The 18114-nt window shown below is 45.1% G+C and overlaps 1 protein-coding gene across 4 annotated transcripts in view; it reads right to left on the bottom strand.

Annotated features, from left to right (window-relative positions):
* Window positions 1–18114, bottom strand: part of LOC140358048 (xylosyltransferase 1-like) — a 41366-nt gene that overhangs the window by 13144 nt on the left and 10108 nt on the right. For all 4 annotated transcript variants that reach the window (XR_011926690.1, XR_011926692.1, XR_011926691.1 and 1 more), the window contains exons 2-6: window positions 7429–7882; window positions 5925–6097; window positions 4741–4943; window positions 3137–3217; window positions 2245–2461 (exon numbers count right to left, since the gene is read on the bottom strand). Coding sequence is in view for 1 of the 4 variants with exons in the window: in XM_072442696.1 (XP_072298797.1) it covers window positions 2245–2461; window positions 3137–3217; window positions 4741–4943; window positions 5925–6097; window positions 7429–7882 (1128 nt within the window). In the remaining 3 variants the exon portion in view is untranslated. The remainder of the gene's footprint in view (window positions 1–2244; window positions 2462–3136; window positions 3218–4740; window positions 4944–5924; window positions 6098–7428; window positions 7883–18114) is intronic.

Genomic DNA, 18114 nt, shown 5'->3' with positions numbered 1-18114 from the left:
TCAGCCACATCGTCAAGACCTCATACTTCCACCTCCGCCGCATCGCCAAAATCCGACACTGCCTCACCCTCCCCGCTGCTGAATCCCTCATCCATGCCTTCATCTCCTCCCGCCTTGACTACTGTAACTCCCTCCTCACTGGCATCTCCTCCCATTCCCTCCACAGACTCCAAATGGTCCAAAACTCCGCTGCCCGCCTCCTCACCCACACCCGGTCCCGTGATCACATCACTCCCGTTCTCCGCTCTCTCCACTGGCTCCCCATCAAGCAGCGCATCAACTTTAAAATACTCCTCCTCACCTTCAAAGCTCTTCACCACCTTGCCCCCCCCTACCTGTCTGACCTCCTCATCCCCCACCGCCCCACCCGAGCTCTCCGATCCTCCTCCTCTCTCACCCTGACTGCACCAACATCCCGACTCAAAACTTTTGGCGACAGAGCATTCTCCCGAACAGCACCCCGACTCTGGAACTCCCTCCCCCAACCTGTCCGCCACTCTCCCTCACTCACAACATTCAAATCCCGCCTAAAAACATACCTCTTCACCCAAGCCTATGACCTCCCCTACCCCTAGCCTCCTCTACCCCATTGCCTACTCTTCTACCCCCTGTTACATCCCCATCTTTTTCTCTCTACTTCTTCTGTCTTGTTCATTTTATCTGTATATTAATATGTATTGTACGTGTTGTCCCCCCTGTCTGTAAATACCCCCCCCCCCTTTTTTATTATGTTCAGCGTCTTTGGGTCACTGAAAAGCGCTATATAAATAAAAGTTATTATTATTATTATTATTATTATTATTATTATTATTATGATTATGATTATTATTTGAGTAGTTTTAGAAGTCAAATGTAAACTTGACTTGAATGTAAATACATTTTAAACAAATTAAGCTTGAAATATGGCGACTGGAGGCTTCTAGATAGAGAATATTTACGAGTAAAAAGTACTATTGATAAAATCTTGAAATTGTTTACCGCAAAATCACACAATTACAAATATCCATACAAAAATAACTTTGTGAATTAATTGGTAAAATATCAAGAGAACTCAATAATATGCTTTTTCCTTTGAAATCTCCCCAGAATAATTGTTGGACTTCTAAAAGAAAATATCGACTGAAAAATCTAAATGTTTACGGTCCTTGTGTTGTAGAGTCTGTGTCATCCAGATAATGATTTACAAAATAAGATTACAATTATTCCAATTAATCACTTTATAAAATTTATTCCACTGGAAATCCTGAGGGAGAAGAGTGGGGTGAGACAATAAGCAAATTGTCATGAGTCGGGAATACATTTCACAAGACTGAAGCCAACAAAGTGCCCAGTCAAACCGCGTACAGGCCATTGTGCAGCACTGTGTGAGAAATGAGTTTTGGGGTTATGAAAAATCATGAATATCTGTAAAATTACATTGTTTATAAATCAGATAAGTTCATAAGTTTAAAAAAGAAGGTCCGAGCCAATTCCCTAACTTTCCATTTAACATTTTCCAGGTCTACACTTGATCTTTTAATAGCACAAGATGATAAACGGCATTACACGAGGAAATACCAGACAATTCACAACAATTAACAAAACAACTGACTGGATAATCACACATTACCAAACCGTCCGTCAGCACAAAACGCACAACTAGCGCTAAAGGAGAAGGCGTTTCAACATTTAAAAAGACCGGCAGTTTCTCGGGGGTTTTAAGGCGTTTTGAGGGAACACTTAAAGTATGCCCCTCACACACAGAAGTTTGTGTGTGAGGGGCGTGGCTAAAGCTAGTGTGTGTCAGGGGCGTGGCTAAAGCTAGTGTGTGTGAGGGGCGTGGCTAAAGCTAGCGTGCACAGGAACAGTTTTGCCTCTTTTTTTGACTTCTCTGCATGTGAGGGGCGTGGCTAAAGCCTCTACGCCGCGCTTGAACCTCTCTTTATGTCACACTTTGGCTTTGGGTCATGTCAGACGCATTATGACCTGGAAATATCAGATTTTGGCTCTGGACAAAGCGAGTGCCGTGCGGACATAAACAGGAAACAGCTGTTGCTAACGCGCTTTGCTAGCTTGTCTAGTCTCTCTCTCACCTAATGCATTCCGAACGTCTTAAATATTCACCACGATGAGTTTATAAGCACTTTTCACAAGCCCAGAGCGAGTTTTGTCATCCCGGGTAAAGCTAACAAACATTAGCATGCTAACGCCGCACTTCCTGCTTCTCCTTTCAATAATAAATAAATAATAAACCGTTGCTTTTACCTCGGCGGGCAGCAGCGTGTAGGCGTAGAAGCGCTTCATGTTTGTGACCAGAGCGTCCTCGGAGTTCACCACATAATCCACGAATCGTCTGTTCAGCAGGAACCAATCGGAGCCGCCGTCCACCGCAATGCCTTCTGGGATTTTACGGTCGCCCAAACGCCACATGTGGGTGTCGCACTCGAAGAACAGGCGATCGAGGCCCTGTTTACGGACGAAACTGAGACCGAAGCAAAAAGAATCATCACAAAAATGCCAGCGCAGACAAAAGGAGATTAGGATTATAATTTCTAATGGATCTGCCACATAAATTACACAAAAATAAATACATTTCCTCAGTTTCTCTCTCTTCTCACCTGTCTGTCGCTGTCAGCCAATCACAGCCCACTACATTTACAATCATATCAGGTTTGTTTTTGAAGCGCAATGTTCCCTCTAATTTTTTGAGCAAATGCACAAACTCCCAGTGAGCCACATCAGACACGCCCCCACACACAGTGAGCCACATCAGACACGCCCCCACAGTGAGCCACATCAGACACGCCCCCACACACAGTGAGCCACATCAGACACGCCCCCACAGTGAGCCACATCAGACACGCCCCCACAGAGAGCCACATCAGACACGCCCCCACAGAGAGCCACATCAGACACGCCCCCACAGAGAGCCACATCAGACACGCCCCCACAGAGAGCCACATCAGACACGCCCCCACAGAGAGCCACATCAGACACGCCCCCACAGAGAGCCACATCAGACACGCCCCCACTGGACACTGGACACGAAACTAAAGCCTGAAACGTTTGTCAGGACATAAACGTCTCTTCCTGCCGAGGTCCAAGCGTCCCTCGTTCATTTGTCTCTCTTCTGTCTCGTAACTGTGAAATGTCTTACCGCGCTGTGTCTCGGCCGTGGGATTTGATGAAGTTCATGTTTCTGTATTTGGACAGGAATCCCACCAGCTGCTCATTGGTCCTAAAGAGCAGAGAAGACAACAGTCAAGACCGTTTCAGTCACATTGCAATGCATTTATTTTGTGAAATTCAGTTAAATCCTGGTTTAGTCCTAGTTTGGTCCCGCTTTAGTCCTGCTTTAGTCCAGCTTTAGTCAAGATTTAGTCAAGATTTACTCCCGCTCTAGTCCCGCTCTAGACCCGCTTTACTCCCGCTCTAGACCCGCTCTAGTCCCACTCAAGACCCGCTTTACTCCCGCTTTACTCCCGCTCTAGACCCGCTCTAGTCCCACTCTAGTCCCGCTCAAGACCCGCTTTACTCCCGCTCTAGACCCGCTTTACTCCCGCTCTAGACCCGCTTTACTCCCGCTCTAGTCCCACTCTAGTCCCGCTCAAGACCCGCTTTACTCCCGCTCTAGACCCGCTTTACTCCCGCTCTAGACCCGCTTTACTCCCGCTCTAGTCCCGCTCTAGACCCGCTTTACTCCCGCTCTAGTCCCGCTCTAGACCCGCTTTACTCCCGCTCTAGACCCGCTTTACTCCCGCTCTAGTCCCGCTCTAGACCCGCTTTACTCCCGCTCTAGTCCCGCTCTAGTCCCGCTCTAGTCCCGCTCTAGTCCCGCTCTAGTCCCGCTCTAGTCCCGCTCTAGTCCCGCTCTAGACCCGCTCTAGACCCGCTCTAGACCCGCTCTAGTCCCGCTCTAGACCCGCTTTACTCCCGCTCTACTCCCGCTCTAGACCCGCTTTAGACCCGCTTTAGTCCCGCTCTAGTCCCGCTCTAGACCCGCTTTACTCCCGCTCTAGTCCCGCTCTAGACCCGCTTTACTCCCGCTCTAGACCCGTTCTAGTCCCGCTTTAGACCCGCTTTGTGTCTGTGGCTTAAACAATGGGAGGTGAGTTTGTTTTGTCGCACGGCTAACGAGCTAATGAGCAGACAGGAAGCACAGGCAGACGCCGCGATTAGCTCTGATTACAGCCAGAACTGCACTTGAGCCAATCACAGCGGACAAGAGGAGGGAGGAAAGAAAGGAGAGCGAGAGAGGAGAGATGAGGAGGAGAGGAGAGGAGAAAGAAGAGAAGAGGAAAATTAAGAGGATGATGAAAAAGTCCATATTTCTTTATGAAATTGTACTTTCTGAATGATTAATTTGACATAAACGGCAAAATAAAAAAAGCACTTTACATTTTATTTTGGAGGAAAAACTGAGTTGAAAGGACTTAATTTTGCTTCAAGAATCGTTACATTCATTTTAATTATTTATCCATCTAAAAAAAGGACTAATTTAGTTTGAAAATTGTCCCTTTTCTACAAAATAAATAAAAAAATAACAATGATTTATTTAAAAAATGTCTCGATTATCATTAGTTTGTGTTATTGTTTTTGTTTTTGTTGTTTTATGGCGGTTTGGCATCCAAGTGTTGCATTACTGCCAGACTTTATTCTTCAGACTTTCTTCAGACTTTGTGTTTATCGACCTAAAGGAGAATCCACCACATTTATCCCTATAAACCCCAAAGCGTCATGATGACATCATGATGACATCACCTGATGGGGAAGTCTGCGGCGCTCAGGTTGATAAAGAAGTCCCAGGACCAGTCGTCCATCTTGAGCAGGTCGTCCATGCTGCGCAGGTACATGGTGAGCAGGCTGGCCCCGCCCCAGATCGTCGCCATGCGCCAAGGAGTCGCTCTGACGTTTGGATACTTAGCAACCAAATGCAGCACCTCTCTGTGGAGGAAGTCCGACCTCTGGAGGAAACACACAGAGCCTGGTGAGCATCGCCGGAACAGCACCCGAACAGCACCCAAACATCACCCGAACATCACCCGAACAGCACCCGAACAGCACCCGAACCTCGCCCGAACATCGCCCGTACATCGCCCGTACATCGCCCGAACCTCACCCGAACATCGCCCAAACATTGCATGAACATCACCCAAGCATCACCTGAACATCACCCAAGCATCACCTGAACATCACCTGAACATCACCTGAACATTACCTGAACATTACCTGAACATTACCTGAACATTACCTGAACATCACCTGAACATTACCTGAACATTACCTGAACATTACCTGAACATCACCTGAACATTACCTGAACATTACCTGAACATTACCTGAACATTACCTGAACATCACCCAAGCATCACCTGAACATCACCTGAACATCACCTGAACATTACCTGAACATTACCTGAACATCACCTGAACATTACCTGAACATTACCTGAACATCGCCCGAACATTACCTGAACATTACCTGAACATTACCTGAACATTACCTGAACATCACCTGAACATTACCTGAACATTACCTGAACATTACCTGAACATTACCTGAACATTACCTGAACATTACCTGAACATTACCTGAACATCACCTGAACATTACCTGAACATTACCTGAACATCGCCCGAACATTACCTGAACATTACCTGAACATCGCCCGAACATCGCCCGAACATTGCATGAACATCACCTTAACATTACCTGAACATCGCCCGAACATCGCCCGAACATTGCATGAACATCACCTTAACATTACCTGAACCTCAACCGAACATCACATGAACACCATCCAAACTCGCCTGAACATCGCCTTAAGATCACCTTCATCATCAGAAAACTATTGTATTTTAGAGCGACAAAGGAAGCGTGATGGAAGTGTAGAAGAATGTAGTAGAAGGTCCAAGTGAGATAGACGTGTAGTAGAAGGTCCCACCTGGTCCACGTGGATGTAGTAGAAGTGCGAGCTGTGGTAAACGGCCTTGAAGAGTCTGTGGAACTGTCGAGACGCTCGGCCGTGGACCACCAGAACGAACGCGATCCTGACGGGTGCCGCGGGGGAGACGTCCGCCGGAGACTCCTCCCAGTGGACGTTCACGCTCACTTTACCTGCCGCCACAGCGAGAAGGGAGAGACATTAGACATTTGACCTGCCACATCTCTGACCGTCCTGTTTGATAGGATAACTGCACTTTTCTCTCTCTCTCATTTCTGTTTGTATTGAAGCTTTAAATGTGCTCTACAAATAAACTTCAGGGATTTTGACGGAAACTCAGCTGTCTTTAGGGACGGAGTGTGTTTTTTGGGTCTTAACGGGACGACCTGAGCAGAAGATAATGAGGAGTCGTCAAGTGTTGTTCAGGGGTCGTTCAGGGGTCGTTCAGGGGTCGTTCAGGGGTCGTTCAGGGGTCGTCAAGGGTCGTTCAGGGGTCGTAAAGGGTCGTCAGGGGCCGTCAGGGTTCTTCAGGGGTCGTCAAGGGGTCGTCGGGGGTCATTAGGTCTGTAAGACTGGCCCAGGTCTTGGCTGACTGGGCGGCACGGCTCTGTACCATCAGCCTCCTGTAATCATATCATTAGAGATGCCCCGGGACGGCTCTCGGGGCCGTTCAGCCTTTTCCACAAATAGACCAGAGAAACTCGGATGATGGACTGTCATTTCTCTGGGTTTGTTATAAACTTTAGCAGGAGCCAGAGAGCGTCAGGGGCGAGGGAAAAGCACCAGCACCTGCCACTCAACCTGCCACTCAACATGTAATGAAGTGTAATCAAGTTTAATCAAGTTTAAAATGATCATTGAGTTAAAGAATGTGGTTCAGAGACTTTGTGTTGATAAACTCACTGACTAAACTGAGCTGAAGTCTCATTAGGGCTTGAATTAAATTAAGACCTGAAAGTTGTGAAAAGAGCTCATAACCTCCTGGACGCCGCAGTTTAGAATCTGTTTTAGCTGTAAAAATCAATCGTGTCGTAGCAAAGAGCAACAGGAAGTGAGAAAACATCAATCTGGGCTCTAACAATCCTCAGATGAGTGTTTGTACTCGAGACGGAGTCCAGAGCGAGCGGTCTCACGGACAGAAAAGGCTCCATTATAAACAGCCACGAAGCGCGATGAACGTTTGGCCCGAGTCTGTCATTTGTTCCTCGGTCGCCCGAGTTCACATGAACGATGTGGATTTACATTAACGACGCCCGAAAAGCTCAGAGAACTCAAACCTCCAATTACGGCTTTAAAAATAGCGACGGAGACGCGGAGGCCGAATCACGGATACGGACGGATCAACGACGCTTTTGCACCAAACCAGCGAGGTCAGAGCGCGCGAGGTCAGAGCGCGCGAGGTCAGTCAGAGCGTTATTTGACTTTTCAACTAAAATAATCGTGCCTAAACTAAGGGTAATAGGACACAATAAACCGGATAAGTCCGGCGTGGCGCGGCCCTTACCCTCGACGGGGCAGTACCGCGGCACTCGCTCGGGCATCAGCGCTCGCTCCTTGTGTTTGCAGTAAACCTCCACGATCTGCTGCCGGCACTCCCTGGTCCTGGCTCTGGAAAGCGCTGAAATGGCCTCTTTTCCGCCGACCTCGCACTGCGGCGTCTTCCTCCCCGACCTGGCCGCGCTGGACGCCGCCTCGGTCGCCGCTGGCACGCTCCCGGACACGTTGGCGGCCGGCGCGGCGGTGGCTCTCGGGAGGTGCGGTTTCTTGGCCTCCATGACTCGGGCGGCGTCTTTCCCCGGCGCCGCGCCCCGAGCCTTGTCCGGCTTGAGTTTGGGGCGCGGGCGGCGGGCCAGGTTGCTGTTGCCGTCCACGCTCTCGAAGTCTTTGGGGACAGAGTTCTCGTTGTTGTTGCTCTCGGAGTGAAGTTTCTCTTTGGGTCGATGGGAGTGGTACGAGTCCTGAGGGTGAGAAAGACCAGGGTTAAGGAGGCGTTTGAAGACAGATCGGTTTGGCGTACAGAGGGAGGCGGAGCTGGTGAACAACACACTCAAGTACGAGACTGTTACTTCAATACAAATATTACTCGAGTAGGAGTAAAAGTTTAATGGCAAAAAGTTACTCAAGTACAATCCAGTACATGTACCCGAGCTGCGCATCCTCTGAGAACAGGCTCGTTTAATTGATTAATTGGTCGATTCGGTCGTCTTCCACAACCAAGATTTTAGTTTTTTGTATTAGTGTTATTTATAATGTTTTGATTTATATGAACCACAGCAAAACATGAGTTTTTTTTTTCTTTTTCATCATTAAGCTTGTGGACACTTTTACCATATTTTCCAGACCATAAGTCGCACCTTTTTTCATAGTTTTGGCCGGGGTGCGACTTATATTTATATTTATATTTATATTCATACTTATACTCCGGAGCCACTTATGTGATATTATTTGTTATTTTCACACTTGCAGCCGCATTTCATACGCCAGTGTGACTTATATATGTTTTTTTCTTCTCTATTATGCATTTTTTTGGCTGGTGCGACTTATACTTCTGTATATTATTATATTCTGTACAAATTATAACACGGAATAATCTACTTAAGTAAAAGTATTGAAGTAAAAAGTGATTTAGATCTTGATCATGAATTGTACAGCTTTTCAACAGAAGCGGCTCGTTCTTAAGAGTACTTTACTTCAAAGGTCGTGTGTCTATGTAGTTTACATGTCGCACGTGTGGAGCAGATCACGGTCATTTAAATCTAGTTGTTTCTACGTGTATTATATCATCCCACATGTTTCCCTCTTGGTTGATTGTATATGTCACATGGTAGACTTGGTGTGATTGTGGCGAGACACCCGCGCAGCCCAAACGTCTCTACAAATCCCCTTTTCGACAAAGGTCTTTTGAAGTTGTGCCTGGGATTTTCCAGTTCCTCTGATCGTTGCCTCGCCGTCGTCCTGAGGAGCACCTGACGCTCATCTCATCAAACATAAACTGGATTAATTTCCTTTTGTACAATGATTAAGCCTTAGGACGAGTGACGAGATTACAGAGATTAAAAAACGATGAAACATTCAGTCGTTTCTGGACAAATGGATTCAAAACTGCATTACTTTTGTGGCCCTTTTTTCCAGGAAATAGGGTTTATGATAGAAATGTCCCAATGATCCATCAGATAATCAGGTGTGGGCCATGATTACCTCTGTTTAATTATCTCTATTTATAACAAGTATCTCGTTAACAATATTCAGACGATATTATATAAATCTAACCCAAATGTGTCAAACATATGAAATGTCTTTAAATATATTAGTTGAAGTTTAATTATCAGATAAATGTGAAATATCTGTCTAAATTAGGGTTCAATTAAGGTTAGGCAAAAGTGCAGAAATATCACTTTATAGCAAAGTACAAATTTGAAATGCAGGTTTATGACAATAACTTTTTCATTTTTATTCAGCTCTTTTCATAATATTTCTTTTATATTATCAGCCAGCTTAGAAAAAGCTTCAGTTGTAGTCATCTGGACTCAGTTTGAAAAAGTAGACGTTTCGACTCTCATCGAAGAGTCATTGTCAATAACAGAATTTAGGTCGAGAACTCCGATATTAATACTGTTCTGTGGTAAGACCCGCCCATTGGGAGGAGCCTTCCTGAAGTAGAAAGAGTTGTTGGTTTCAACAGAAACTCCCCCCTTGTATCTACCGAGCTAGCCTATTCAGAATCTTAATGGGCTGTTAAAACCTCTTTGTCTTTGTGAGACCCTGGCTCGACCACCCTGAGTACCTGATTAGCATCTGAATGGTCTGGTCCTTTACCTTTCCAGGGGTTCAGTAACCCATTATAGATAACAGGAAGATTGAACCTTAGACCTCCATTTCTGTTTAAAGAAGGTCTTTCTTTTTTAACAAAAATAGCTTCCTTGACTCCTCTTTCAAACCATCTTTTCTCCCTGCTTAAAACCTTCACCTCACCGTCTTCAAACGAGTGATTAGAGGCTTCAAGATGGAGATGCACGGCGCTCTGTGGTCCTGAACTAGTATTTCTTCTGTGCTGATTTGTCTCACCTATGTAACGTTCTTTACAGCTTTCTTCACTGCATTGGATCGAATAAACTACATTGCTCTGTTTTTGAGTCGGCAACTTGTCCTTAGGGTGAACCAGTTTTTGTCTTAAAGTGTTGCCTGGTTTAAAATAAACAGGGACTTCGTGTTGTCTAAAAATTCTCTGCAGTTTTTCCGACAGGCCAGACACATAAGGGATAGAAACACCCTTCCTTCGCTGTTCAGTTTCCCTTTTGTCCTGCTTCTTGGTTCTCTTCACTCTGTTGAGAGCCCAAGCGGGGTAACCACAGGCTGAGAGGGCATTTCGGACATGTTTTTCCTCTTTCTTCTTGCCCTCTGAGCTGGTGGGCACACCTTGAGCTCTGTGTTGTAAGGTTCTGATCACCCCCAGCTTGTGCTGTAGTGGGTGGTTGGAACCAAAGAGCAGATACTGGTCCGTGTGTGTAGGTTTCCTATATACTTCTATTTGGAGTTTCCCGTCCTCTCCTCTGATCGTGGCACAATCAAGAAAGGCCAAGCGATTCTCCTTAGCGTCTTCTCTTGTAAACCTGATATGTGGGTCCACAGCATTGATGTGAACAGAGAAGGTTTCCAGCTCTTGTTTCTTGATTGTTACAAACGTATCATCAACATAGCGGAGCCATAGTTTTGGGGCTATGCCTGAGAATGAGGACAGTGCCTTCTTCTCAAAGTGCTCCATGTACAGGTTGGCCAGTAGAGCAGAGGAGAGGACGGGAAACTCCAAATAGAAGTATATAGGAAACCTACACACACGGACCAGTATCTGCTCTTTGGTTCCAACCACCCACTACAGCACAAGCTGGGAGTGATCAGAACCTTACAACACAGAGCTCAAGGTGTGCCCACCAGCTCAGAGGGCAAGAAGAAAGAGGAAAAACATGTCCGAAATGCCCTCTCAGCCTGTGGTTACCCCGCTTGGGCTCTCAACAGAGTGAAGAGAACCAAGAAGCAGGACAAAAGGGAAACTGAACAGCGAAGGAAGGGTGTTTATATCCCTTATGTGTCTGGCCTGTCGGAAAAACTGCAGAGAATTTTTAGACAACACGAAGTCCCTGTTTATTTTAAACCAGGAAACACTTTAAGACAAAAACTGGTTCACCCAAAGGACAAATTGCCGACTCAAAAACAGAGCAATGTAGTTTATTCGATCCAATGCAGTGAAGAAAGCTGTAAAGAACGTTACATAGGTGAGACGAAACAGCCTCTACACAAGAGGCTTTATCAGCACAGAAGAAATACTAGTTCAGGACCACAGAGCGCCGTGCATCTCCATCTTGAAGCCTCTAATCACTCGTTTGAAGACGGTGAGGTGAAGGTTTTAAGCAGGGAGAAAAGATGGTTTGAAAGAGGAGTCAAGGAAGCTATTTTTGTTAAAAAAGAAAGACCTTCTTTAAACAGAAATGGAGGGCTTAGGTTTAATCTTCCTGTTATCTATAATGGGTTACTGAACCCCTGGAAAGGTAAAGGACCAGGCCATTCAAATGCTAATCAGGTACTCAGGGTGGTTGAGCCAGGGTCTCACAAAGACAAAGAGGTTTCTAATAGCCCATTAAGATTCTGAATAGGCTTGCTCGGTAGATACAAGGGGGGAGTTTCTGTTGAAACCAACAACTCTTTCTACTTCAGGAAGGCTCCTCCCAATGGGCAGGTCTTACCACAGAACAGTATTAATATCGGAGTTCTCGATCTAAATTCTGTTATTGACAATGACTCTTGGATGAGAGTCGAAACGTCTATTTTTTCAAACTGAGTCCAGATGACTACAACTGAAGCTTTTTCTACTATGGAACACGCCTGGACGAATGAGGGATTACACCGACATCAGCCAGCTTGTTTATTACAAGGTTGTTAGCATGTATGCAAATGTCGGCGCTAATTGCTAATGATCTGACATGTCATCTGTCTGAATGACAATCTACACAAAACTCTTTTACATGTGGTAATATTTTCCAACTCGGCTCTGGTGGTGTCAGTTGCTAATACATTAGCAACTTCTGAATCATAATGTTTTGTTTACAGACCCTGGAAGAGTCAATAACTCAATGCGATGCGAGTTTATAAGCACGTCTTACAACTTTCAGAGCCCGGAGCAGAGTTTACGGTCACGGTAAAGCCAACAGCGAATAGCATGCTAACGGTGCATTACCCACTTCGATGATTTTACAATAATATAATCAATGACATTCTGTACCGGGGCAAAACTGTATTACATGAAAAAATATAATGATGGGTACAGCCTCTTAAAACTCCACAGAGAGAAGTAGGTGACACAACCAGGCCAAGTTACAGGTCAGATCTGTGGAGAGGCAAGCCCACTCACAGTAAGAATGCATGTTTTTTATGGTATTATTGAGCAATAGAAAGATCTTTTATGTTTGATGTCATACTGTGGCGGAGTCGTCGCGGGAGCGGAGTCGCGGCTACATTCCAGGGAAGTGATGCTACGATAATGACAGGTTTGAGAGAAGCAGGTGGTTGTATTCTACATTTAAAAAACCACTGTCGGCATCGAAGAAATCAAAAACATGTCAACAGGACGACGTCAGAGTGAAGTGTGCATGACTTTCAGAGAGAAACAAGTCAACCCCAAGAAAGAAGCGACTGACTAAACTTTCTATATATAGTATAAGGTGATATTTCTGCACTTTTGTCATTTTACAGACATTTTTCTGATCAATAAACCTCAACTAATGCGTTTAAAGACATGTTTTAACACGTTTAAGTTTGATAGAAGATCTTCTGAATATTGTTAGGCTCCAAAAAGTACTGACATAGGCCTATTCATTTTTGTCAATACCGCGCAGCCCTATAAGTGTTCTATATTGGTATTATTAAAACAAGAAAGGGTAAAGTATCTAATGTACAAATTACTTCAACAAAGTACAAATTTGAACTTTTACTTTTGTACTTTGTCATTTTCTTCCACTGCTTTTTGGGCTATTGTGCGCAGCAACAGTAGGCTAAGCTAACTCACAGCTAATTTTTCTTAAAATGGTAAATATTAAATAAACAACCAAAATACATTTTAAAGTAAATATTGTCCGTTTTTATGAAGAACAGTTCAGTCTGTTATTTTAATATGTTTAATCTTTACATTTTGTAAAGCCTCAACGGTAGAATTAGCGTTAGCATTGAGACACAAACACGTCCCTTTAAATCCCTTTATAAAGTTTGGTAAAGTCTTTAACACGTCAGAAGAACTATCACAATATTACTAGTGTTACAACGATTATTGTGAGAAGAAACATCACGATTTTACGACTATTACTATTCCTCAAGTTTGTGACCAGCGTTTACAAAATTCTACTTGCTTCTAAAACATTTACAATTATTCATTTATGTTCAGTTCTTATGATTATATTGTGAATAAACTTTTAGTATGTATTCATTCTAGAGCAGAAGCACTGACGCTAACAAGGAGCTAGCCACGTGCTAACGCGCAACGACACAAAGCTCCAACAGGAAACAAAACTCACAATAATCAGATTAGTCCGGTAAAATCCAATGATTATAAAGTCTCTCCGCGGATGTTTTCTCAGGGATAAAGTAAAGCGAGTCATTGAGTAATTCTAACCACTTTCTCTGACACTTCCTGGCGCTGCATGAATTTGTATATTTGATGCATTTTTGACGTTACACTCGATGTTCCAGATCCATTTTCAGTCATATCTCTCCACGTTATACTATTTTACAAACCTACACTTCCCTTTTACACTCCAATGTTCGTGAAACTGTGATAAATAATCCTGTAATGATTAATCCTTTAATAATGATTAATCCTGTAATGATTAATCGTGCTCCTCTCATTCTCCTGTCCCACCTGCATTTTTCCCAGAAGTCTTTGCGCTCCCTGGAGACGGCTAAAGGCCACGAGCTCCACAACGATGTGACAAAACACCCCGACCGCTCGAAATGAACAGAAGGAACCTTAAATACAGCATTTTTCACACGATATTCTCCATTCTCCTTGTATTACATATTTTTGTGCTTTTACAGGGCGGATCTCAGGTCTAGAAAAGTCATAAACATTCAATCCAAAAGGCAATTTGAACGGCTACAAAGACTGGAATAATTTAAGTCACTGAATATCTCTGAAGCTGTGACTTTTACAAAAACGTGTTACAAATGTGTTCCGAAATACATACGATTCTTTGATGAAATACTTCAGATTTCTCTTAAGTTGATGCTCCTGGACGTGTTTAAAATGTGAAGTATGAATCTTACACAACGCGCGGCTCTCGATACGATCATGTCACGAGTTTGCGATATGCGCGATCATCGATATTCTACGATACTTTATCACAATGTTTTAAAAGAACCCAATACATTTTAACAAACTAAAAATGAAAGCCTCCCATTGTAATCATCGAAACGGTCAAAATGTCAAATGGTCCTTTCTTTAAACGAGCAACAAAATTGTAGCGCGGTCACAAAATAAATTGGGAAATTATACCAAAAATGCCTCGACAATATATCGATAAAGCAGTATCACCAAATTTAATATCACCATATATCGATATGTTGATATTTTGGCACAGCCCTATATTATTGCTTTCATTAAAATATTATAGCTACTTTTTCTTTTTAAAAAGGTCTTGGGACAAAATGTTACCGTCTTATGGAAAAACATGAAGATCTAAAACTGCACAAAGCAAAAGTTATTATTACATCTCTATTACAGATTTTCATCATTATTATTACAATTATTATTTAAGAAAAATCCTCAAATTCTTAACTTCTACAAACAAGTGTGAAAAAGAAAATGACTGAGATGATTTGGATCAAATGTTCCACAGTATGGCATTAAACCATCTGTCCACCATCACACCAAGTTACAGGTCAGATCTGTGAAGAAGTCACATTCTTGAGCAATAAAGTTTAAAAAGTCTGTTTAGCTGAATCTTGGATGTTCATTTTTCACCTTAAAGTCCAAACTCTGCAGAAAAATGTGGAGCATAAAAGTGTTTTTGTAACGTTCAGTCAACACCATGTTTCCACAGCAAGAAAGAGACCAGTGTTTTACAGCCACAGAGAGACTGAACCAAGTCTAAACCGGGTCCAAACCAGTTCTACACCGGGTCTAAACCGGGTCTAAACCTGGGTCTAAACCTGGGTCTAAACCTGGGTCTAAACCGGGGTCTAAACCGGGGTCTAAACCGGGGTCTAAACTGGGTCTAAACCGGGTCTAAACTTGGGTCTAAACCCGGGTCTAACCCGAGTCTAAACCCGGGTCTAAACCGGGTCTAAACCGGGTCTAAACCGGGGTCTAAACCTGGGTCTAAACCTGGGTCTAAACCAGGTCTAAACCTGATACTAAACCTGGGTCTAAACCGGGTCTAACACGGGTCTAAACCGGGTCTAAACCGGGTCTAAACCGGCATTACTGGAACAGCAGATGTGATTTCCTGGCCGTGTTTTGAGCTTGTTGTGCTGGTCTTTCATCTGTCGCCACCTCACAAACGCGGCTCGTAAAGCTCTCTCTTGTTCTGGCATGTATCTGTGTGTTTACAAGCAATAACTGTCAGGAGCACACGCACGACAGGGGAACGACAGGGGAACGACAAGAGGAACGACAGGAGAACGACAGGGGAACGACAGGGGAACGACAAGAGGAACGACAGGGGAACGACAGGGGAACGACAGGGGAACGACAGGGGAACGACAAGAGGAACGACAGGAGAACGACAGGGGAACGACAAGAGAACGACAGGGGAACGACAGGGGAACGACAGGGGAACGACAGGGGAACGACAAGAGGAACGACAGGAGAACGACAGGGGAACGACAGGGGAACGACAGGGGAACGACAAGAGGAACGACAAGAGGAACGACAAGAGGAACGACAGGGGAACGACAGGGGAACGACAGGAGAACGACAGGAGAACGACGGTCTAGCAGCATCTCGCCTCACATAAATATAAATCATTGTAAAAAATAGACGAGGTTAATGCTTTTGTAGTGAATGTGCCACACAAAATCTGACTGAAATGCCCAGACGATGACACACACACGAGACAAACACACACACACGAGACACACACACGAGACACACACACGAGACACACACACGAGACACACACACGAGACACACACACGAGACACACACACACACGAGACACACACACACACGAGACACACACACACACACACGAGACACACACACACGAGACACACACACACGAGACACACACACACGAGACACACACACACGAGACACACACACACGAGACACACACACACGAGACACACACGAGACAAACACACACGAGACACACACACGAGACACACACACGAGACACACACACACGAGACACACACACACGAGACACACACACACGAGACACACACACACGAGACACACACACACGAGACACACACACACGAGACACACACACACGAGACACACACACAAGACACACACACGAGACAAACACACACGAGACACACACACACGAGACACACACACAAGACACACACACGAGACACACACACGAGACACACACACGAGACACACACACGACACACACACGACACACACACGAGACACACACACACGAGACACACACACACGAGACACACACACACGAGACACACACACACGAGACACACACACACAAGACACACACACACGAGACACACACACACGAGACACACACACAAGACACACACACACGAGACACACACACACGAGACACACACACACGAGACACACACACACGAGACACACACACACGAGACACACACACACAAGACACACACACACACACGAGACACACACACACGAGACACACACACACGAGACACACACACACGAGACACACACACACGAGACACACACACACGAGACACACACACACGAGACACACACACACGACACACACACAAGACACACACACACGAGACAAACACACACGAGACACACACACACGAGACAAACACACACACACAAGGCACACACACGAGACACACACACACGAGACAAACACACACACACAAGGCACACACACGAGACACACACACACGAGACAAACACACACACACAAGGCACACACACGAGACACACACACACGAGACAAACACACACACACAAGGCACACACACGAGACACACACACACACGAGGCACAGACACGAGACACACACACACACGAGACACACACACACGAGGCACACACACACACACGAGACACACACACACAAGGCACACACGAGACACACGAGACAAACACACACACACGAGGCACACACACACGACACACACACACGAGGCACACACACGAGACACACACACACGAGACACACACACAAGACACACACCCACGAGGCACACACACACGAGGCACACACACACAAGACACACACACACGAGGCACACACAAACACACACACACGAGACACACACACAGAGACACGTCGTGTGTGTGTGTCTCGTGTGTGTCTGTCGCTTCTCTCGTGTGTGTGTGTGTGTTTCTCTCTGAGGGTGACTTCCAGCTCCGCCCTCTAGAAGATGACAGGGCATCTGGTGTAATGAGAGATCTGGAGCTTAGTCTGAATCGCTGCCTTTCAATTCTAACGTGGGGGCGGAGCGTGGGGCGGAGCGTGGGGCGGAGTCTGGAAACATCAGAGAAACACCTGAAGCAGCAGGTGAAAGGCGGAGCCACGATGACATCACAGCGGTTTTTAGTCACTTCTATATGACGTCATGTGTTTAACTGAGATGGAGCGGGTCAAATGCAACTGTAATCTACAAATGATGAGGCAGTGACGGACTCAAATATATTTATACATTTATATATTTATACATTTATATTATTTATATATTTATACATTTATATATTTATATATTTGCTGTAGCCACATGTTCAGTGACGGCGGCAGAAAAAGCACTAAACTGTGGAAAGGGAAATTACAAAACATTGGACTTGAGCAAAGTCAGAATCAGAACTAAAGACTCTAAATGTAGAGTCACCAGAACCAGGGACTGAACCGGGGACTGAAACGGGACAAAACCAGGGACAGAACAAGGGACAGAACCAGGGACAGAACAAGGGACAGAACCAGGGACTGAACCGGGGACTGAAACGGGACAAAACCAGGGACAGAACAAG

Source organism: Eucyclogobius newberryi, unplaced genomic scaffold (assembly GCF_026437365.1).
Source record: "Eucyclogobius newberryi isolate DKJ021-1_F unplaced genomic scaffold, fEucNew1.0.hap1 SCAF_13, whole genome shotgun sequence".
Taxonomy (NCBI): Eukaryota; Metazoa; Chordata; class Actinopteri; order Gobiiformes; family Gobiidae; genus Eucyclogobius; species Eucyclogobius newberryi.
Note: the sequence above shows the minus strand (reverse complement) of the source record. Positions and strands in the feature narration are given on the sequence as shown.